The sequence below is a fragment of the Spea bombifrons genome, chromosome 10 (assembly GCF_027358695.1).
Source record: "Spea bombifrons isolate aSpeBom1 chromosome 10, aSpeBom1.2.pri, whole genome shotgun sequence".
NCBI lineage: Eukaryota > Metazoa > Chordata > Amphibia > Anura > Pelobatidae > Spea > Spea bombifrons.
In genome coordinates, this window is record NC_071096.1 from 33,703,433 (window position 1) to 33,727,936 (window position 24,504).

At 44.2% G+C, this 24,504-nt stretch overlaps 1 protein-coding gene across 3 annotated transcripts in view; it reads left to right on the forward strand.

Annotated features, from left to right (window-relative positions):
• The window catches only part of NFAT5 (nuclear factor of activated T cells 5), a 30,232-nt gene that overhangs the window by 1,669 nt on the left and 4,059 nt on the right, over positions 1-24,504 (forward strand). Inside the window, exons 1-11 of one of the 3 annotated variants that reach the window (XM_053449506.1) lie at positions 1,256-1,418; positions 10,381-10,506; positions 16,184-16,727; positions 17,554-17,740; positions 18,092-18,282; positions 18,920-19,092; positions 19,838-19,972; positions 20,099-20,151; positions 21,444-21,576; positions 22,228-22,305; positions 24,307-24,446. In XM_053449506.1, coding sequence (XP_053305481.1) covers positions 1,346-1,418; positions 10,381-10,506; positions 16,184-16,727; positions 17,554-17,740; positions 18,092-18,282; positions 18,920-19,092; positions 19,838-19,972; positions 20,099-20,151; positions 21,444-21,576; positions 22,228-22,305; positions 24,307-24,446 — 1,833 coding nt within the window. In that variant the 5' untranslated portion in view covers positions 1,256-1,345. Of the gene's footprint in view, positions 1-1,255; positions 1,419-10,380; positions 10,507-16,183; positions 16,728-17,553; positions 17,741-18,091; positions 18,283-18,919; positions 19,093-19,837; positions 19,973-20,098; positions 20,152-21,443; positions 21,577-22,227; positions 22,306-24,306; positions 24,447-24,504 lie in introns of those variants that run through there. The other 2 variants (XM_053449505.1, XM_053449507.1) reach the window with 2 other exon arrangements.

Sequence of the window (24,504 nt, forward strand, 5' to 3'; positions counted from 1 at the left end):
GCTAAAGTATAAAAAGTCCAGTAATGTTGGTTCCCAGTTTTGGTATATGTCACAATTATCCCATTCATAATCACTCAGCAGTAAGATGTGCACGTCACTCTATTAATCTATATCTATAATCCCCTGATCTATCAGGTTAGACCGACACCGTGTAGCCGGTACCGATCCACGTAGAACCAACACAAACTGAGACGCCTGTTCCGTACGGCACGTGACCTCATAGTCTATGGAACTGGTGATTTTTATTTTTTTTTATGGCCTCCGCAATTGATTTTTTGGTTTTGTCCCCCGAGACTGCGGGTGACACGGTAACGGATCTGTAGAGATCGTGGGTTATTAACCTATTATCTGTATAGACAAACTCAGGATTTGATGGCTGGAGGGGGTGTGATTGATCTGCTTAAGGATTTATCTTAACATAAGAACATTGCACTCCATCTATTGGCGCAGGCGGGATGTGAGTGCTGTGAGTTGTAGTAATAGGGGTTCGGACATTCTGCTTGTTGGGGCCGCTAATGTCACTAAATGTAACGTCTCAATGAGACGATTCCCGTCATTCCTTATAGAGTTCTCTGAGCTGTGTGCGGAATGGCAGAACGTGGCAAACGCAGAATAAACTTTGTGACTTTCTACCCGAAACACTCTTATTTTAGCATTTCTGATATCCAAAGAGGGTGACCGAGCGGAGCGTTATCAAACTTTATACGGGGAAGCTTTGTAACTGAGTCAAGTATGCAGCAGGCTAAATAATATGTTTGTCGCACGCTGTGATTTAGAAACACACTTTGTCCTGTGATTTATAAATTATTGGAGCATTCGCTGCTTTAGATATTATAATAACACTCCTGCAAAAGAGGGGGATAAAGACTGGAAAGAGGGACCCAGGGATTAAGGTCCCAAAGCAGGACTGACCTCTTAGAGACTGACACTTGGGAGGTATTATGTTAACATTTGTTGGAGCAGTTGGCAGCACACAGGTTTAGCCCCGCAGCCGTTTTTAGCCTTTGTGCCAACAGCACGCATGCCTCTTCTGCCCACAAGCGGACGTCTTCCGCCCGTCCCCTCCCACTAACCCTGTCAGCGCTTCTTCCCGCCCACCACGGATGTCACCGATACGCCCATAGTTACAGTAACCAGCGTGGTAACGCTCAGGCCCTGCCCCTTAGTTACTGTCACAGCGCCAGGTCCTGCCCACACGAACCATTATTTGTCGTAGCTGTCCCGCGCATGCGCAGTACAGGATCAGTAGGGGGCGTGCCGTCGGTTCCTGTCAGTGTGAACAGACCGGAGCCAGAACCGGAACGTACCAAGTCACCCCGTGTGTATTCTGCTGGCCCGAGCGGCCATGCCCTCCGACTTCATATCCCTGCTTAGCGCCGATCTCGATCTGGAGTCGCCTAAATCCTTATACTCGAGAGGTGAGCGAAGCCCGTGGGGGAGGAAGGGGGGGTGTGTGACCGAGAAAGTCTCTCAGAAGGAGGTTAAGAGGACACTGGGGGCGCCGACGAACGGATTACCGGGGCCTCTTTCGTGCTGGCTGGCCTGGTCAGCTCTGTAGACATAGTGGTTGCCGCAGAGGATTCTGGGTGTGAAATATTGGAATTGGTGTACCTTGTAGGGTATCCGGCCTGCAGGGAGCCCTTTATTCTGGTACCGGGAGCTTGCAATCTAAAGAGACTGCCGATGGAAGATTAGAGTGTGACCCGCACTGCCCCTCGTGCTCGGTAACTGCGTATGCATAGGATTGGGCTCGGTAAATCCGGGTCTGGTCGCTGCTCAGCGCTGCCTGCAGTCTGTAAACATACACACACATGGATGCACGCTCTGTGAGTACTACTCCCATCACTCTCTGCTTCCCCACACACTCTTCCCCCTGACTCCACACGTGTGGTCAGCGCATTAGAGCCTGCGTGTGCGTGTCTTCACGCCTCATGTATGTAACACATTGAACTGGCTAACAGCTGGGTGTTTAAACTGAACCGGTGTTTAGAAAGATCTTTTATTTGACGCAGTTTGACAGGTAAAGAAAATAGCAGAAAATCCAGCGAGAACAGTGAAAGAAAACACACAATTCACAAACAATTTCTTAAAACACGTATGTTCAGGGCGCACAGCGTCCTTTGACCTTTAACTGTTTAACTTCGTTTCCTATCTAGAACGGTGAGAAATAGCAGTTGTCTTATCGGTGTGTGTTATCTTATGTGGATTGCAAGCTCTTGAGACTGAGCGCGTTGCTGGCGTTCAGAACTGGCTTCCCGTAATGTTTGGGGGGGGGGTTTTGGCGCGCGTTGTAATTGATGAGAGCGCGGAGGCGTGCAGTGCTGCCGAGTATCAGATCGTCCGTACCCCGGTGTGTGCTTTTATTGCGTTTCTGTTAAATCCGATAAACAGGTGTTACAGGTGGCAAGCGCTCCGTGCGTACGCGGCGTATCGCTTTCTATCCGAGGCTCCCAAGGTCATCCACATTGTCAACTGTCCTTGATGGTTTGAGGAGGAGTTAGATCAGTTGAGAGTTTGTGCGAAAAGAATTGAAGCTTCCCGAGCGAGTGGAGCGAAGTCCTGAGTGGGTAAGCGTCGGTGGCATTTATTTCAACTTTGGCTTTGTGGATGCTAGTAAATTTCTACGTATCGTTGCCGTCCTCCCTGGCCCCCCGAAGGGTTAATCCCGGCGTGCCGCCTGGCGCATTCGGAACGGTCGCTGACCGGGCTGGGAATCCTGAAACGCGTCCGGTGATCGTACCCAACGGAAAGCGTATCGAGCGTCCGTGACATCCAAGACCGAGCGTTACTTGAAACGTGAGGTCATGGAAGTGGTTTCCCTCTTAGGTGACGGAATTTGGTTTCAGAAACGAGCTGTCGGCCTCCAGCAAACATTTGGCAGGTGACTTAACCCGAATGCCAAGTCAAGGTTCAGAGTTATTTTTGGGTACAGATCAAGTATTGTCCCTCTCACCGCAGCCGAGTGTTTTATCATCCCGCACGTGATCTTAAGCCGCTGTTTTAATGTCACAGGGCTCAGTCCAAACTGCATTAGTATCCGCGAGATATTAATCCGGTCGCAGGCATCCCTACTAAATCACAAACTCCATTATAAGCCCGGCTGACGTAGGTTTAAACTCCAACGTCTCTTAGCAGCCTTTAAAAAATGCAGCTTCCAGCATCGCGGCTTGTTCCTCCTTAAAGGGACCCTGCCACGCGGACCCTAACTCCCACAGGGTCACATATAGATCGCTCCTACGCTGCCCTTTCCGTTGATTTGCCGGCCTGGTTCCGGCGCTGCCTGGATAAATAGGATTCCGGCAAATCCGTAGCTGCAACCTTATCTTTAATAAAGGTAAAGGTAGTCATTACTGTGCGGGAACTACAGACGGAGTGGGTCCTCGGTGGCCTAAAGTGGCTTTGTGTATTGAAGGGCTTTGTGACCTGAGCCGTCTGTAGGGCAGATGAGAAGGTGCAGAGTCCTGGTTATTTCCCAAAAGAAACGGCACAAAATCTTAAGAGAAAAGTGAAAAAAGCGAGAAGGCCTCTTACAGGAGCCGTCGGGATCTCCATGTGTGTTGGGTCCCATTGGGTGGCTATAGTATCGTGTGTTAAGCGTGTATTATCTCAACATGCCTTAGCCATGCCCGCCCCGTACAGAACGCTGATGAGATTCGCTTCCGCACATTAACGGTGTTGCTTATACATGGAGAGGAGCGGCAAGCGCTGGCGTGGTCCTTCGGTTGATGCGCATTGCGTACATCTGTTGGGCAGTAAATAAGCAAGTTATCTGGAGAATTCCGGTGACGACAGGCGTTGTAGTTGGGGGCGGTAGGAGGGTAACATTGAGATGCTCTGTAGGGGCTATGAAGGCTCCCATTCACATCCAAAGCTGAGTTTTCTCCGGTCGTAGCGTTGGCCGAGCTCCACGAACGCGAGTTTACTTAAGTTTCGGCTCGGAAAATAGTGTTCTTTTGTGAGTTTGTGTAACAGCAGCGCGGTGGCCACGAGGCCGCCTTTGTAGATTGTGCCGAGCGTCTGATATTTAGTGGTGATTATATGTGAACGCTTTGGACGGGATCTTCATGTTTTTACCCCGCTCGGTTACCGCGCATCTCAAGCTTTCCTCTGATTGTAGTTTAGAGCTATTAAAATCTAGCCTTGTTTTTTGAACAAGTGAATACATGGAATATCACAATGGGGCCTCCTTGTGACCTTGGGGGCCTGGTGTGTCGGCTGCCCTACATGACAATATGTGTGATTTATCAGATTGTTGATCTTTGGGGTGGTTTTATCCATAAGTTCAATCATCTACTCTGTTTGTTTAGTTATTGCCATATATTTTCGTATCAAATGCTTAAGGTTAGATATAAGAGACTGTTCTGGTGCCAAGTGGGATGCAGACGCCATAGGAACCAATGGAAGGTTGTCCATTGTGTCTTGCTCCTTAAACAGTACCCCACGTATGGACAGCATCTTCACCTTGGATAAGCCCATTGTGGGCAATTCTCACCGTTTCCTTCACCCTGGCCGTTCGGGTCATGGCTGGCGCCCAAGAATTCAATGCTTGCCGTATCATAGAAAGCTTCTGCTTCAGTACAGTTGGACTACCGTTCCCATCATGATTCCGAAGGGCTGTAGATTGCCCACTCCTGCCATTATTACTAACATTACTTTTGTCTTAACTCTTACACCCTCCATAGGGGAAAAAACGCCCATAGGCAGTTTACCTACACGCATTTAATTAAAGTAAAGAATGCGGAGGTGACAGGTCTGTCAGAAGCTCTTGACGTACTAGAATTTCTCTTGTTTCCAGAGGTTGTCCTTGAGGACTGGGCAGAGTTGTAGATGTTCCCTTATGAACAGGGGGTGTATGCAGAAGAGTGTCGTCGGGATAAGTGCGTGCATGTGTGTGTCAGGTGGGTGGCTTAAGTGCTGTCGTTATACTTCTAGCATTAACCTCAGGGCAAAGTACTGATTGTTGCCCCGTCTGATTCGGTTATTCGAGGGAAGAGTGTATTTAAGGAATTATGGTGGCCGTGTTTCAGATTGGGTCTTTATCACTGGGTTTTGGGCTTTTCCAGAATCTCATGCAGTCTCGTTGTGCTGTTTGCTCTCCAGTAACTCTTTTTTTCTCAGATCGGGGAAAGGGGAGATTCTGATCACTCGGCATCCGCCTCGCTGCACTCGCCCGTATGTGATAAGTCGGAGTCGTGACCCGAAGTGGTGCTGTTTGTGACTGCGTTCTGTTCAGTAATAATCCTGTTATCTCTCGCTCTCCGAGATTCTATGCCTTTACTCGGGAGAGCCGTGACCTGCAGCGGTTGGATGTGACCGCCAGACTTCCTGTTTCTGATACGTGCTGCACATTGTTACTAATCGATTCTTATAGCGCCAACATATACTGCAACGCTGTAGTTAGCCTTGGGTTTAATAATTGATATTAGACCTGTGTCTTTTCACCTTTTAACCCTGTCCCGCTCCCGGTGTCCTCGCTTGGTTCCACTTGATCGGCCAGAAGTTGTGCGTTTTTCTGTCGTAGCCCCACGGTTTTGCTAGAAGGGGTTACTGCGGCGTTAATGTTTAGCTTTTCATTGGCGTACAGTCATCCTGTGCATTCCTCACATGCTTTGTTGGCTTTGGACTTAGTTTTGATCTCTTCTCTCCTTAAGCGGGTTGGTTTAACTCCTTCGCAGCTTATTGTAGGGTTAAGGGTTAAAAATCACTGGAGGCACTGCAGTGTAAATCGAGGTCAGGTAGCCCCCTGTTCCATTCCAGGCACCCTTAAACTAATGTGGTAAATGCTCTAAATCCCCCCGCAGACCCACATGTGCACCGCGCATGCCGGTGCAGCAAGATAAAGCAGTGGTGTGTTTATCTAGCAGACCACTAATTTATAATTTAACTTAAGTAGTTTATAGGCTTTTTAGAATATCGGTAATTCAGGATATTGTGGGGCTTCCCCTGCCGCAGTTTAATGCAGCGCGGGCGGCCCGTGGGCTTGAGTTCGGTCATCAAAATGTCATATTTTGCACGGTTTAAATTAGTAATACATGTGAATACCAGACGGCCCTGTCACATGTTTGTGGCTTGCGTAATTTATTATCGGCGATCTGCACGCGGGAATATTTATAATGAATATTAATATTTATATTCATAAAGACTCGTCCCCTCTCTTTCACTCTCCTTGTGTTGTCCTGATGACACTGGGAGCCACGGATCGTATACCATTGCCCCATAATGTATATGCAGCTCATATGGGTTAATATCACTACGGATCATATACCATTGCCCCATAATGTATATGCAGCTCATACGGGTTAATATCACTACTGATCATATACCATTGCCCCATAATGTATATGCAGCTCATATGGGTTAATATCACTACGGATCATATACCATTGCCCCATAATGTATATGCAGCTCATACGGGTTAATATCACTACGGATCATATACCACTGCCCCATAATGTATATGCGGCTCATATGGGTTAATATCACTACGGATCATATACCATTGCCCCGTAATGTATATGCGGCTCATATGGGTTAATATCACTACGGATCATATACCATTGCCCCATAATGTATATGCAGCTCATACGGGTTAATATCACTACGGATCATATACCATTGCTCTATAATGTATATGCAGCTTGTATGGGTTAATATCACCACGGATCATATACCATTGCCCCATAATGTATATGCAGCTCATATGGGTTAATATCACCACGGATCGTATACCATTGCCCCATAATGTAAATGCAGCTCATATAAGTTAATATCACTACGGATCGTATACCATTGCCCCATAATGTATATGCAGCTCATACGGGTTAATATCACTACGGATCATATACCACTGCCCCATAATGTATATGCAGCTCATATGGGTTAATATCACTACGGATCAACCAATCAAGACCAAAATCTTCTCGTTTTAATGTTTTATATTGAGAAATAACCATTGAAACAGAAACAAAAACAAACCGCGTTTGCGTTTATTGTTACTTTTTACTCTTTTATACAAACACATAATTTTCCAGCCCGCTCTGGCTTCGTAGATACGTTCTGTGTGGCTGGTGGCCCCTTCTGTCCTGGGCTACCTTTCAGCTCTGCTCTCAGCCCCCATCCCTTGATGTAATGTACCCCGTAGCGTGATAGATGCTGTCACTATGATCACCCGGGCATGCGCGCAGCGATCTTCATGTTAGCTGTAAGCGATGGGCTTCTGTATCGTGGTCCTCGCTTGGCCCGTGCAGCGCTTTATCAGCGTTAGATGGAGTCGTTAAGAACTTGATTGCTTTGATTGCTAAACGGTGTCATGTGACGGAGAGCGGGGGTAATCTGTTTACAGCTATTGCCCCTGCTTTCCATGCTGGATCCGGGACCGCGCCGTCCGGCTTCCAGCGCCTGACCAGCTTTATTTTCCCGGTATAAATAGTTCCATGGAGCGGCGGTCGCGTGTTCGTTCCGTGATGCGAGCGTTTCCATGATCTGAAATAGACTGACGCAGAAATACCTGCCCTGTTACTTCATTCCGACGTCTCGCTGGGTTTAACCGTTACCGGCTGCTGTGTTACTCCTTCCTTTTAACCCCTGGAAACTATCGGAAGTATCGTAGCCAACCGGGGCCGGATGCGCTCGGTGTGGCTGCACTCGGTCCACTTTGCTTTGGCGTTTTGTAATAAGGGTGTTTGACATCATCGCCATCTTCGGGGAGTCTTAAGTCGAGGCTTTAAAATAAAGGATCATAGAAGATATGGGGAGTTTGGATCATTGCACCAACGTAGATTATGTGTAAAGAGAGGCTCTGATTCAGTGTGGTGCAGTCGCCAAGGCAACCAATGGAATGTCCTGGCTGATAGCTTCACCATATATACGTGTGTGTTTATTCAGCATATGTAATATATACGTAGATCGCTGCATTTAGTAGATCTGGGCTGTGTGTCCATCTAGCTGGATTTGATGGTCTGGCAGGTTCAGGTAAGAGCAGTAAACACAGCCATTGCTGCCCAAGGATATCAGCCATCTTTTTTTTTTTCCTCGTTTCCAGACAGTTTTAGCCTTTTTTTGTGAATATTATGAATATATCTCCATAATCTCTGCCTGCGGAGGAGTCGCTCAGCAGCCGTGGCAGGAGATTACCCGGGTCCCCTGACGGCAGCCTGAGCACGGGCACTGGAAAGGCTCTTGGCTGTTTTCTGTGTCTGGCTACCACGGTTTACTCATCGAGGGACAATGTCTTCCATACAGACACGTCGGTGTTGGCAGTATACATCATGCCTCGATCCTTTAGATCTTAAAGTGGCTATTGGGGCGTAATAATATAATCTATAATAATAATAGTGGCATCATTCAGCGGACACAAGTTGGATCGCACTAGGAATCCCCTCTAAGTTAACAAGGACCCTCCGTTAAGATCTTTGTGCCATCTTTGACATTTCAGAACAGGAAAACTTTTTTAACCCCCTAAATTATCTGATCTTAGAACGGTTCCCCTGCATGGTGTATACCCATATAGACGTTTGTGCCCCCCCCCCAAAAAAAACCTAGAAATGATTTCTATCTCGTTATTTTAACTCTCTCATCTGTGTGTGACGAGGCAAGGAATATTTTCCCTTATATTTCTCTATTTCTATTTTTCATCGAGGGTCACAAAGAGTTGGCCTAACTGGTTATTGCTGTTTGCTGTACATTCTTGCTGCGAGAATAGTTTAAATATTTTCTTTGAATTGCTTGTATTTTTCCTTTAAACAAAGCCAGCCTCGGAAACGTGCAGATTTTAGGATTTTCCCCAGCGTGACAAAGGTCGCGAGTTTAACCCCTTGTGTAATAAGTGAACCCTAGGCTATAGGTTTGTTCAAATAGATTTACATTAGAAACAGCTTATATGTTGCGTAAATATTATAACAATATTAAAAAAAAAAACCCCACCAAATTCACACATTCACACTTTGTTTTTTTATGTATACTTTTAGATCATTTAGAAACGTACATTTTTGAAAATGTGAACTTTTTTTTTGTTAATACATCTTTTTTTTACATAATGCCTCCGCGGTCACAGCTCTGCACTCTAGTAACTTTGTTTCAGGTTTTTTTTTTTTCTTGTTCTTCAATCCTCTGTCCTCTTCTGCGCTGTCTCGGAATGAACTTCTCAAGGTTTCCCACTCTGATCTCGTACAATAGGTCACATTCTATGTTTTTAACCTCAGAGTGCCAACGTGGCACGCGGCCAATCAGATCCTTCTTTATAATGTCCTTAAAAAAAATGTAATCTCATCACTGAACTGTAAAGGGTTTTCGTGGAGCGTGGTTTTTTCCGATTAACCCCTTCTTAACCCGGAGCTGTCGCATACGCTCTGCTAGCGGCAAGGAGGTTAAAAGTTTAGAGCGTTCTGATTGTTCACCCACGGCTTCCTTGCGAGAAAGCTGCTGCTCGCTGATATTAGACAGATTAGAAGTCCATCGGGACTCCATTTCTAAGTTGAGGATCACCTCTCGACCCCGGTCTGCCTCCACGCGAATAAAACTTTTGTAGCTAAGGCTGTGTTTATGATGCTTTGGAAATGATCAGATCATTAAAGATTTTCACGGGATGCAGAGATATTTGTTCGGGGAACTTTGGGGTCTTTGTGGCGCCAAGCTTTTTTTTTTTTTTGTTTTTTCTGTGCTTGGAAAAAAGAAAGGGAAAAAAAAAAAAAGTTTCTAATTGTTTTATTATTGAAGGGGAAAATATTCCCCAAAAATAAACCAGAATAATGAGCTAGACTTGATTACCTCTGATATGATGCATAGGAGTTGGCCGACACTAATTTTGTTGCGATTTGAAACGAAAAACTCTTCTTTTACTTGTTTTGTGATAAAATATTTAAAAAGAAGGTTACGGATCTTAGGGGTCTTGGTGTATATACCCAACGTCCCCTATGGTCGGGGGCCACTGGTTCTCAGGGTATGGTTGATGGCACAGCCTTTCCCAGACGCTTTGATGCGCCATTGTGACCCCCTGCGTAAGGCATTTACTAGAATAATGGGACCTTTAAGGCCATAGAACCCCCTGAGACCCTCATACCCAGCAAACATTCTGAGTCCCTGGAAAGGAGGGGCATCGGGGGAGGAAAGAGGCATGTATCTTTTGGATATTTTTATACGATTGCGTAATGTGACCGTGTTAAGATTGTGTTCATAATTAATTGTGCAACCAGGTGAATAACATCAATTATATAAACTCACGCGGCGATGGTTATTGTTAACAGTTGTAAATACGTTAAAGCGTCACATACACAATTTTTTTTTAAACCAAAACCGGCTTCGTGTTAATGGCGGTAATGTGTTATCTGTGTTATCTGTTACAGAACGTCATTTTCCATCCCCTTCTCTCTTTTATTCTTGTAGAATCCGTTTATGACCTTCTCCCAAAAGAGCTGCAGCTTCCGCCCTCCCAAGAGACGTCCGTCGCCCCAATGAGTCAGACAAGCGGAGGGGAGGCCGGATCCCCTCCGCCGGCCGTAGTCGCTGCCGGTACGCATTTCATTTCAATTCTTACTTGTTTCGTAGAGTAGATATTTTTGGGGGGGTGAAGGGGTTGGGTTCTTTTTTTTTTTTTTTTTTTTTTTTTTTTGCTACTGGCTAAAATGAGCAGTGCTGTCAAAGTTAACACCTGGACATTGACTAGTTTTGGGGAAGAAAAAAAAAGCAGAATAAAATAAATAAAAAAAAAATAAAAAATAAATAAAAAAAGAAAAATAAATAAAAAAAATAAAATTTAAAAAAAATAATATTTTTTAACCAATTTTAGATTAAATAGATGTGAAATTCCTTCTTATGGAGGGTGGTTGCGTTTAGAAGTTCTTCCTTAGTTTTATTATATTTGTATAGCACCAACCGGTTCTGGAGTGCTGTACAATGAATTTATATTACTTAAAAAAAAAAATGACATTTAGACAAAGAGAGACAGAATGAGTCCTTCTGGAGGAAAAAAAAACATTGTATCTGGCTTATTTCTCGTATTATTTATCTAGTTTTGCAAATATTATGTAACGAGTGGGGAAAAAAAGAAACAAACGCCAGTCTTGTTATGTTTGATTCTTTACATAATAATGTCATTTCTGCCAAAATATCTCAGTGTTTTAAATATGTTGCAAGATGTTTTGGCTCCTTATCTACGTGCAGTTTATATACTGCGTATAATCCAAGCGGTTTATTTGCTTCCTCCAGCATTCATTATTCCCAATCATTTAAATAATCGCATTACGGCCTCGGGTTTATTATAGGTTTATGTACAATTGTCAAACAATTCAGAAATAGACTTGCCGAAAGTCAAGGGCTTCCCTAACGTTTCTCTTTATTTTCTGAGCAAGTGACATGAGTTGATGGATCTGATGTCATATTGTGGTCTGGCTCAATATAGTCAGGCTTAGTTAATACCGGGGAACATTCTCCGAGTTAACGTATAGACAACCCGCAGAATTTAAAGCTGGAAGCGGATGGAATATAGTGAGATATGACCTGTCCTTCAGCATGCCGATATACTCCTTCTCCCCGTATAAAGCATGCATGTATTACACGCGCAAGAATTTTTGGTGCCATAATTTTAATCTTTTTTTTAATCTGCCGCCTGCAAGCAATACGGAATTTAATTTGCTCGGCGCTCTCGTTTCTCGCTATATGCTATGTTTAATATAAAAAGCAATCCATTTTTAATTAGCATAAATCTTTTTTTTTTTAATGGTAATTAAAGTAAAGCAGACGTTAAGGGACGGGGCGGGGGGGGGGTTTGTCGGTCCGGCATTTTGACAGCAGGTACGCCGCTCGCTCGTTTATGTAGACTTCACAGCACTGCTCATTTCTCTGCGATTGCCAGTAATATCTTCCCAGATCTGTGGGTTTATTGTGCTTCTCCTTCGATCAAATGAACTTTTTTTTGTAAATATTGGGAATAAACGGCATGGAAACCCGCGCAGTAAACCCACAGATCGACATGTCTACTTAATGGCTTGCTATCTTTATGTGTCATGAGACTAGCCTAATTAATTCCACGGAATAAAATCCCCTGTTGCCTCAGTGCTTTCTCTGCTAATAATACCCGGGCCGCGCGCTAAAAATAATGGCCCGTGTTTGCGTTGGCTGCAGCTTGTGTCGGTAATCAGAGATTGCCTTTATCGCCAGCGGTTATCATAGAATGCGCGCAGGTTGATTAGCCTGTTAAATCCGCTCTGACAGGCTGGCTTGGGATGTATTTGGTCTGAATTAGATTATTAAAGGAATAGACGTGTAATTCACATCACGAGGTAGGTCTGCCCTGGCTGGATCCGAGAGACGTTAGCCTCGGTCTTCCTCCGAAGAAGCCTGTTAGAGCCCACCCGTTCCTCCAGAAATGAATGCGCGTGTACATGCGCGCTCCACGCACCAACGATCCTATATCTCCTTTAAAATAAATGACCTTTCATTGGCTGTATTAAGAGAAAATAATCATATAGTAGCGGCGTAGTCCACAGACTAGCCGTGGTGTAAGCCTTGGACCTGCACTTTCTATATGTGTGACGTGGTCTGTCCTTAAACTCCAGCCATGGTGTACACTATCAATACCTAATCACTATATATCGCCTGCCCACGAGCTGGTAACATCCAGATGTCCACGTACCACAATGATATCTTAAAAAGTCATAGTGGGCTTCTAATATGGCAGCCGTAATGATGGGCATGATGCGTGCCGCGCGGGCTCTCTGTCATCGGTGATGGGTTCTTTAAGAAAGACTTCATTCTGTGATGACGGAGCATGAAATGCCGATCGTTGCGGTCGAGCTGTCTGGTTGCCAGATGACTATTAATGTGCATGCCTCTTCTGCCGAGCTGATTCATGGAGATCCATGCCTGGAAAGGAGGCGTGATCTGTCTTCAAGATATTTTTCTGAATCATTTCATTCAGACAGTAAAGAGCAAACCTCGGCGCGTAGTTCTGACCGCAGGTTGTATTCATCTCTTGAATGTTCTGTATTAGATCAGCCGCGGTCAGGAATGGGACACAGTTGAATTCCGGCTGTGACACCACGGTAAAAGCATGACCTCACTCCATTAGCCATGACATCACTGTTCTTATCTACAGACCGTTATGGTCATTATGGGAACCCCTCTACATATGGTTCTTAAGCATATATGTGGATGTCCCACTATTTCCCGCAGCCGGTCAGTAACTCATTTCCAATATCCTCAGCATGTCCTATTCTAACTCTCCTAATCCGCATATCAGATGTTTTGTTTCCACTCGGATACTCGGATCCGTATTACATTTACGCTTCCGTGCAGGTATGAAGTCAGAGCATTCCCGTACACCGCAGTCTCCAGTCTATAAAACCCACCAGCTGTTCTCTTCTGTCTCGTGCCATCTGGCTACGTACAAAACCCATGACGCTCTCCTAGCCGTAGGTTCCCGTGACTCTCAGCCCAGCGCTCCCATGCCACAACTGCAGCCAAATGCACGTAACGGTATTATTAGCGTGAGAATGAACAGCCGGGGCAATAGGTATCTTTTTACTGGAATGGCAGTCGTGTTTTGGTCCGGCATAAACGTAATTGTTTACTCTGGAATGCTTTGTTACCAAATAACAATATGTGCAATCAAATATTTTGTGTCTGAATGGCAGGATAAACATTTCTTGTTGAGCATGCGAATGAGAAACAATGTGTCTGAATGAATGTAAGCTAACGGAAATTCCATGTGATTGCCTTTTTTGATATTTGCTGGGATGCGAGCTGTTTTCTCTATTAATACAGTTAACTTGCGTTCTAGCTCCGCCACTCTGAGGCAGGCATCGTGTGGTGGGTTGTGTGACAGTGTCTGTCTATCAATAGTGAAGACATATAGTGCCAGAGACACTTAACCCATCCAAACTCACCCAGGGTCTAGGTCGGTCTTGATTTCAGACTTTTTCCTAAGCATTTTTTTTTCTTTGTTTTTTTTTTTTTTCCTTTCTTTCCTTCTTTTTTTTTTTTTTTTATTTTAAGTAGTGGATTGATAATGAATGTTAAAAAAAAATAAATGTTAATTTAATGATGCATCTTGTTTATTTTTTATGTACACTACAAAAAATATGAATTTTTATTCTGAAAGTTTTGGGAGCAGCTTTGCAGTCGCTAGTTTTTATTTATTTCATTTAAAAAAAAAAAAAAGTCAGAAAAATACTGAACGGCATGTTAGAGAATAACACTTTATGGCGTGGTTTATAGATCTCAGGCATAAAGTAAAACTGTGCCGAAGAAGCATGTATTTAATAACGTTTTCAGCGAGATGATGGATTTTAGCTGGTTATAATTAACAGAATATATGCTGAAGGATATAGCAGGCGAGTATTCACCTTGTCCAATTATTATTATTATTATTATTATTATTGTCGCGGCCCCGTATAAGATCTTTGTTTTTTGGGAGTACGAAGAGCTTGTGATTAGGAGAAGTTTCAAGGCCCTGATAAAAAAATATATATATTTGCACTCCGTATGCCCCCCCGGCCTATTACCTGCTATACGTCCCAATGCACCCCAGTGGACTTTACATTGATTCTATCAGGCGGGTATAGAAATGTTGGACAAAAGCCATTAACCCCGCAGAACGCGCCCAAAGTGACTGCAAGGCTGCCTCAAGATTGGGAAAAAAAGCCCAAAACATTTATATTTGGGAACGTAAAAGCATTTTATTAACCCTTACTATGCCAAAAGGGTGAGGAGCACATTGTCTGGCAATGTGCTGCACACCTTCCTGGCAGTCCGAGGGTTAATGCATGCATGGTAAAGCAAAAAAAAAAAAACCACAACAACAAGCACAACACATATGTAATAAATTCTGATTTTATTTCAATGTGAATGCTTATTTTTTTTTTTTTATTTTAATTTTTTTTTTGAAAGTCACTGAATATTTTAATTTCAGACTGCAACGTTTGACCAAAGCGCACAAACGCGGCGTAAAGTGGAACTGATGTACGTGTTTTTCCGTAACCCTTATGGTTTATGGAAGCGAGCAGAAACCCCCCCCCCCAACCCCCCCCCCTACAGCGGACCGATGTTTAGACATGATGAAAATAAAACAGTCCGATAAATGTAATAATGTATGCTTATTATTTCAGAAGATAATCTTGAGGTTCACGACTCTTGATATTATTATTAATATTATATTAATATTATTTTCTTCGTAATTTCCGACATGCCCCCCCCCATTCGTGAACAAATCTAATTATATTATCAGGACCCGCAACTAAATAATATTCATTTTGGATAATCGTCCCCCGTAGTATTAATTGCCGGACATTATAAAAGAAATCCGTATCACACTGCAGCCATTATATCCCTTCTGCTCGTCTGTCTGAAAATATAAATAATTTAATCCCACGTTCCATTCCCGTGTTTCTAAAGACAAAAAGTAAGCGCCCCGTCGGATACATTACGAGACCCCCGAAGGGGGCGCACGCAGTTCCGTCTCTGCTTTCAGATTTTTCCATAATAATAATGGGAAGCGAAGTATATCAGTTCTGTTTTGCTCCGAAATGAGTTTGTTTTCGCCTCTAATTTTGTTATCATTTTATGGTTGATATCTGGGATAATTGGCAGATGTTTCTCATATATTTTCTCATATTTTTATTCCAGGATTTGCCTCTGAAGCAGGGAGTGTCTGCATTAAAAATGACCTGTAGTTCTCTGCTTCATAGGTTAGAAACTTATTTTAATACTTTGTGGCTACAGACAGTCCCACTAAAAACAAAAAAACAAACAAACAAAAAAAACTGAAAAAGAACCCAAATATTTGAATTGGCAATGAATTTCGCCTACGAGCGCACCGTGTTTAATGGGGTTAATGCACACACTTTGTTGGATTTCAATTCGGCTGAAAATGCATTAAATCGAGGCGGTGGAGCTCGCAATTTTTTTTTGCTTGCAGCCTACGAAAAAAAAATCAATCCATATACGTAGGTATAAAAAGGAATTATTAAGAAAACGGCACAACCGGCGCAGGTTTTTTTTTGTCTTTTTAAATTGACCTGTGCTGGCGTTGAGCCGTTATACCTACCAAAGTATTTGAGCTCTAAATCTTTCCAAATTTCTCAAAACCGTTGGTGGGGAGAGAAAAAAACCAAATTTGTCTAATTCCATCGGGACTGCTGGCCAGCGCAGGTGAAAATGTGTGTATTTACTTTTGGATTGTACACTACAGATGCTTCATCTTCCTCCTCTTCCTCCATGGGCGGTGCGCGCAGCTCCTTTACCACCACCTGCAGCCCTTCTATTTACTCTACCTCACTCACCGATACCAAAGCTATGCAATTGGAGACTTGCTCCGCTGCAGTGGGGGTAAGTAAACCCGGGGTAAGTGAACAGCTCTTGGCCGGCAATGCGGGCCGGCAGCAGTCCATGCCGTTGAGGTGGACGGTCCTCAGCATTTCTCCGCCACCCGAAGACCTCCTGGACAGCAGTCAGATGTCCTGCCAAGATGACGGAGGTGGACAGGATTCCGAGCAGAGCTGCAACATGTGGACCGAGGATTCCACCTCCAACTTCAGCAACATGAGCTCCCGTTCTTACAATGATAACACCGAGGTCCCGCGTAAGTCCCGCAAGCGCAACCCCAAACAGAAGCCCGGTTCCAAAAGGCGGGACTCCAACATGGACGTGTTCGATGCGGACAGCGCCAAAGCCCCGCACTACGTGCTCTCGCAGCTCGCCTCGGACAACAAAGCCAACTGCCAGAGCGGAAACGGGTTGGTATCAGTGTTTACACGCTCTCTCTATCTCCTATCAAGCCGCACAGCGCTTTGTTTAATAATACTGTCCCCACAGTAGAACACCAACCCCGAGATAAAACCCACTGGGAAAAGGCCATTATCCATTATTACTGGCGCTGGTAGCGGCCATCGGCACTTCTCTGTAGCTGAAGCTGATCAGCTCCTTGGTCTGTGATAATGACATATGTACAGCGCTACGGAATTTGATGGCGCTATATAAAACAATAAATAATGATAATAATAGTATGACGTGAGAAAGCCTGGATTAAAAAAAAAAAGTGCAGAAAAGGGTCTTATCGTCTAAATTATAGCAGCTATTAGCAAAATAAAATGCATGTTAAAGCCCACTTTATGCCAGCGCTGTCTTTAAACAGGAGATTGTTCCTGGCGTTCTAATAAACTCCGTTCTATCTCGTATTAAATCTGACCTTGTTCTTCAGCGGTTTGCAAACGCGGCTAGAAGTTTGAGGATTTGCCCCAACGATCGTATGATAACCTTATTTGCACTCATCATGCGGCACCATGTACTATAATTCCTTGATTAACAAGACCTCTTTCTTGGGGGGTTCAGTAAATCTAATTTAAACGTTTAATACGTTTAACCTGTTATTTCCTGCATCTCTCCCCCTTTTTGTTATTGGACTATGCTGGCCATTCTCGGCTTTCTAACTTTGCTCCAGACTTTCTCTCTCTGAACGCTGACGCTCTTCTGCCTCCATTCTTTGGCAGCCTTTTCTTTATTATTATTATTATTATAATTCGAAGCAAGCAAATTCTGATTATGTTTTGTTACCCCTTTTAGAGGACCGGAGAACCAGAAAGGAGCCAAAAAGACGCTGCTCCTATGTGAGCAATATCCTAGCAAAGCCGAGGGCAAGGAGCTGAAAATAACCGTTCAGCCAGAGACCCAACATCGAGCCCGATATCTAACGGAGGGAAGCCGGGGCAGCGTGAAAGACCGCACTCAGCAGAGGTTTCCTACTGTAAAGGTAGGTGTGAAACCGGCTACCAAGCAATCGGCGTAATTAAGGTGATTAAAGGTTGCCCTCAATGGGTTGGTGGCAACCTGTGGCACATCTAGCATCATCTCTCATTCATTGCAAAGGCTTCCTAAACCAATCAGCAACTTAACAGTAGGGAGGGATAACGTCGCAGATCCAAAGAAGTTAGGATGGCTGTTCCCATGGCGTACTTGTTGCTGTAAATGCAATTAGGTTTATTTACGGTATAGAAAGTAGCAGAGCCGCTTTAGATACATTTCGGTGGACTATTTCTATTCGCTATTTACTGTCGCTTAAAGACACGCGAGTGAGGATAATACTTGCTTTGCTCTGTTCCAGTTGGAAGGTCACAGCGAGCCCGTGGTGCTTCAAGTCTTTGTGGGTAATGACTCTGGCCGAGTGAAACCTCATGGATTCTACCAGGCCTGCAGGGTGACCGGGAGGAACACTACGCCCTGCAAAGAAGTGGACATAGAGGGCACAACGGTCATAGAGGTCATGCTGGACCCCAGTAACCTGATGACTCTAGCGTAAGTAAATAAGCCCTCTTCGGCACCTGCCCCGAGGATCCACGGAGCAGGAGTGGTGTAATGGGCCGTGATTGCTTGCTGCAGGAATTATGCTATCAGGCATTTAATCTGAAATGCAGAAATACCACATTCTGACTTCACTGGTCCATGGAAGGAATGCAGGCTTTCCTGAATGTCTGCACAAGATGGAAAACTTTAAGATCGCCCTGTATACTTATGTATAGCTCGTTCACGCTGATCCTTCGTGCCGGGGGTGGGCATTAGTTGGGTTTCGGGCTGCTGTGGAACTAGAACCCCAAGCGATTCTCAGCTTTTCCAAACGCCGGCTGCAGTTAAACGGCACCAATGGATCTTTAGCCCTTACTTGTTATTGCCTGTGCCGTTAATTGAATGAACTCGGTAAAAACCATCTCGTGATGTATAGGCCTGTGGAATAAAGACCCACAAAATGCCCTCATCCGGCTTCCCAGCTTATTGCGTGCATACACAACCAACGCTTGGCAAACTGGCCAGCTGGCTTTCAGTGCCTAATGACTACAGTTACAGTATTTTGGCTCAAACCGCTGCCACGTGTGACCATGGGAGAAATCCCAGGGTTTGCGGTCCTTCACCATTTCTCTTCCCAATCTTGCCGCAGGGTGGATTGCGTTGGGATCCTGAAGCTCCGAAACGCCGATGTCGAGGCTCGCATTGGCGTCGCCAGCTCCAAGAAAAAAAGCACACGTGCAAGACTTGTGTTCCGTGTCAATATCCCTCGCGACGATGGTTCTGTCTTAACACTACAGACCCCTTCGTCTCCCATCCTATGCAGTAAGTTTGACCCGCGCCTCTCGGATTAGTTCTTAGAGCTACCAGTATTTTTCCGACTCCTCTCGTCTTCTGATATATGCTGAGCAAAAGTATTTTTTTATTTTTTTTCTGAATTCTGTTTCGGTATGCAAAGGGCAGATTTAAATGTCAGGTATCACCTAAGGGCTGAGAAACTTTATGACATCTCATTCGAAAGTCTTTCAGTTACGCGTGGCGCAGTCTTTTTCCGGCAGTGAAATTCGCTTGCGTCGAAGAAGAAAGGATAAAGTATAGTTAAAAAGCGTAAACAGGGTTAGGTGTTCCTTCTGTACGTCTATGGAAATCATTATATGGCGTGGCCGTTAATATTAGGTGGTCTTACTCTAGCCGCTCTACAGCTTTGTTTAAATGATTACCAAAACAATACTTTGTTATAGAGAACCCCCCATGAATCTTTCTGTTGGTCATCGACGTCCAGCGCCTAATGGAAAGTTTTTGTGTTTTATTAATTTTTTTTGTTTTTTTGTGGTTTTTGGAATGTGGCTGTAACTCGTTTTATATATTTTTTTTAAAACAAGAGAATTTTGCAATCCGATAAGATTATTTTATTTTAATAAAATATTTTTGTAGCCCAAAAGAAAGAAAGAAAAAGAAAAATAGCGAAAATAGCATGCTGACTTGGCTCTGGATTGGATGTTTGGAAAGTGCAGATTTCATTTCTAATTGCGCCTGAAACCGTCTGTTTTCCCTGTTCATTTTCCATCAGCCCAGCCTGCGGGGGTGCCCGAAATCCTGAAAAAAAGTTTGCACAGTTGCTCTGTTAAAGGGGGAGAGGAAGTCTTCTTGATTGGCAAAAACTTTTTGAAAGGAGCAAAAGTGATATTTCAAGAGAACATTTCAGGTTTGTACAGCCAAAGACTCGGCCGCGTCTCCCAAGCCGTTGAGCGACGTAGCCGCTCGGAGCAAGCGTAGTAACGACAATCGTTCAATCACGCCGTGTTTGCATTTACTGTTTGTCTCTGTTTAGATGAAAATTCATGGAAATCAGAAGCTGAAATTGACATGGAGTTGTTTCATCAGGTATATATATATATATTTTTGTTCACACGTTATTTTAATCCAGTGACAGAAGGTACTAGGTGGATAATCAGTGGTGCCTAGTGTTTTTTGGACTTTTCAGAGGACCATTACGTTTTGGGGCTTTTAGCATAGGTTTTCCAGTGAAAGCTGCAGAAACACTTGACAGCAGGGCCAGTAGTTCTACATACATTGTCCAGGGTTGCAGAATATGATGGCATTTTAGTAATTATCCGCTCGCCGCCAACACCCACATGATTTGCATCTGTTGCAAGGAGCTGATCTTAAACAACTACATTGCTCTTGTAAAATGTGTGCATACTGAAAGTGAGTTGTGTGTATTTTAATTATCCCTCTGTATACTGGCTAAATGTCTAAAGCACACCTTTTGATCACTGAGATTCCACATGTGGCTCTAAGAATTGCTGGCGTCACCTGGAGGTCACTTTGCCCTTGGAGGTGGAGGTCACTTGGCCTCTAAGAGAACTGGAGAAGGGGCAAAATGGAGAGTTGAGGGAACGTAGCCCCTACTGAGCTAATGCCATTTTATATCCACGTTATCCGCACATCAAACGTTTTATCGCATGTGTCGGCCTTGTTGGGTTTTGTACTTTAATCCATGCCATTCATGTTTCGCAGCCAGGCACAGTGGAGTTGTAGCCACTTGCCACCGACACTGTCTCTATTGATTCAGCTACTGTTGGGTTTGCTCCGCATGCATATTTACTTGTCTGTAGTTTATTCTCCTCCCGGGCTACCGGTCGTTTAAATTATATGGTGCCTGGAAGCATTCTGTAGAGCACCTGGTCGTTTGGGGCTTTGTGTAGAACGCCCGGGGGCTCTGTGCCAAATGTTGTCGAACGAGCATAGAATTTGGGAGCAAACTTGATTTTCTTGGGAGCCGGCAAAGTCATCTTTATAAAATAGTCTAAAAAAAACTAGGCGTCAACAGTAGCATTTTCAGAAGCCACGGCTCCCTGCTTTTTGGGGCGTATAATTATTGTGCAAATGTTTACTTTTGTTTCACCTTGTCTGTAAGTTAGTGGTTTTAACAGTCAGATGACAGGCTGGATAGTTCTTCAACTTAATGTATTTGTGTGATATAATAAATCATTTGAACTTATTATTTAAATATGTTGCAGCATTTGTGATTATCTATAGATCTATAATCTATCCATGATTAGTGGTAAGGCTACTCCCTGTTTAGCGTAGCACTGCTCATGTCTTGTATTGGAGGTCCCTTACGTACACGTGGTATATTTATACTACAATGAAAATTATGCTTTTTTCCTTAGAATCATCTGGTTGTGAAGGTCCCCCCCTTCCACGACCAGAACATCGCATCCCCTGCTTCTGTGGTGATGTTTGTGGTGACCAATGCAGGCCGATCTCATGACGTGCAGCCTTTCACGTACACTCCAGAGCCACGTAAGTATGCGGTAGGACGTGAGCACCGGCCATGAGCACCGGCCATGAGCCAGAGGTTCACCTCTGGCTATCTGATCAGGACTGAAAGGAGCAAAACTACTAACGATTTGTAAAACCGCCTTTCATCTGGCTGTGGCATTAAAGAAAAGAATAACACGTATGTTAACGGTTATGATGATGTGGCTAATGTGTGTGTGCGTGCATGTTCCTATAGTGCCCCGTGGACATACCCGTGACACCCCAGCGCTCGGCATACAGAATGTCTTTGTTAGTACTGAAGAATAGCAATGTTAAGAGTGCAGAAATAAGAAAGAAGTGGGACTTCACCTTTAAGGTTAGTCTGTGGAATCCCTATAGTAGGTTTCGTGAGAAACGGATCCACAGCTGATTGTGTCTGTGGGGAGTGATAGGATATGTCGTGCTCCTTTGATGCATATATTTATGTGGTGCCAGGAGCCATTAGAGTAAATTTGTAGGCAAATGCATCTGTGGGTTTTCTCGCTGTATAAATCCGATGAATTTAAAGATGAAGCCGTCTGTAATTTGTCAGTAATCTGTAAACCCCCTTTGATTGCTGCCATATTTAACCTGTTATAGGCTTCACTGTTCCTTAACATGTTCACTTAATTCAGTTTGTTTTTCCATTGGCAGCCATCCCTGTAAATGCTCTTATAAAGAAAGAGATACCGAGCCCAACACAGTCCTGTACTTTTGAAGACACTATGAAAGGTAGTAATTTTTTTCCCGGAGGTCGCTTACTTGTCCATGAAGGTGGTTTGCTCCCAATGTTTGTCAGCTACAGTGAGTAAATAGGCCTTCTCCATAGAGCCCTGTCCGCGGCCCTTACTAAATCTTAGCACGCCACCCAGCTGCTTGCTTCTCTTGGGCCTTTACAATCCTGCAGGTTGTTAAAGTAAAATATAGTAGATAAGGACTTCAAACCCCCTGCCGAGCTTCACACCGTGGAATCTCAAAAAAAACCCAACTTTGCGGACCGTGCTCGGCTTCCCCGTAAAGACAACTTTATGTAGAAAGTATATAAAAAAAAAAAATCACGTTTATCGGTACTCGTAGTCCAGTTCTACTCTCTACGGCACAAGTAAGAATGACCACCATCACCCCTGGTCACGAGAATAACAAGCCGCATGTAGAGGTCATCTTGCCACCTCCTCCATAACAAAAGCCATGCAGCAGTAGTAAAAAGAAATGCTGTTTACCACCTCTGGCCCCTGGGCTTCCCTCGTGACTCTTGTTTTAATAGGCTCATATGCATTGCCATTCTCACAGAATAGAGCCGTGGAATGCAGCTTTATGAATGGTGGATGGAATGGATTTGACTTGTGACTTTGAATAAAGGGGAGACTGGGAGTGAGGAGGGCAAATAACTCCCACTAATTGCTTAAACATACAAACACTGGTGGGAATTTCCATAACGAGCAAAGCCCACAGAAACATGATGCTGTGCAGTGCCAATGATGTGTTGATGAGCTTAGCCCTGTTTAGCCAGCGTGGTATTTAACTTTGTCCAGACAGCAAGGAAACAGCTTTCTGTTTGTCAGCTCGGAATAGCGAACCAGACGTGGAACATTGGCCAAGGTGCTGTTGCTTGTAATTCTGTTCAAATTACATTTAAAACCTCAGCGAGGCTTACGAAAGATTCCTGTTTTTTCTGTCTGTGGCTCGCCAAGAAAATAATATAACTCATAATTTCCTGAAGCCAGTGTAAGAGTTCTTCTTGTTTAACATTAAACCAGTAATAGTTGCGGGATCAGCTGATGATATGGGGGCGACATAGGGTCCCTTCTACTCCTGCGGAAGGGGGGACAGTTTAACCAATCAATGGGTTTATTGTCCCTTTAACAATAAGACAAGCTCTTCATGCCGCCCTGTAAAAATATAGCCAATTAATAGAGAGTGGAAAATCTTTTAAATAAGCCACATAGGTTATTTCAGCTCGTGAGCATAATGTGACCTCAGGAGTCCGGAAATAATTAGCTTAGCCCTTTTTGTGTTTCCGACACTCTAATCGGTTCTAAGGAAAGAGTGAATGTTCCTTTAAATGCGGATGAGATCAGGACTCCCATGGCACCAAGCCTTTAAAATGTGCCTTTTTGGAATGCAGGACCCTCTTTCCTGTGTTTTCTCAAACAGGAAAGTTATCCGGAGCCTGTCCTGCGGTTAGCGATGCGGTGTGTCGGACCTCGCTCCTTAAACGCCTTCCTGGCCAGACTTTGGAATCTAATGAAAGATTCTCACGTTAATTGGACATTCCTAATAAAAGGGCACAGCTCGGAATAGGAAACAAAATAACGACGAGAGCTCGGATAAGGAATCTGCACAAAGTGCTTTCACGTTCTACTCCAATTCATTTTCTATTGTTAGCCCTCCGACAAATATCCATTGTGCTCTGCTAGCTATAATCCACCGATAATTCACCCATAATAAGGGGGTCTGTTGGAGATGAGCATGATGTTACCCGGCATGCGCCCGAACATCTCTCTGTGACTGCCTGCTCAATTTTTAGATTAATATAATAGAGCCGACGCACTAAACAGACAATAGAAGAAAGATGATGCATGCCCAAAATGTCTACTTTCTTTGACGGATCCCGTTGCCTTTTACCTTCCCCTAATGCATATATATTTGCACGTGAAGATCCATTAACCGGTATTAACCCAACCAGTGATTTCCCGGTCTAGCTACAGGTTCTTTCTCTCTGTCTTCTTACAGCGGCTGTAGCCCCGTCTCCCTGTAACCTGGAGCAGGTGAACTCCCGAGGCTCTCCCGTTAAATCAGGCAGTCTGATCAAGAACGAGGAAGTGGCCCCCATGGAGCTCACCGGAGATCAGCGACCCTCACCTTTGTACAAAGTGAGTATTGGTTCTCTTTTATAGTTTACAAGGGAATAACGCGTCTACTCTGGGTTAC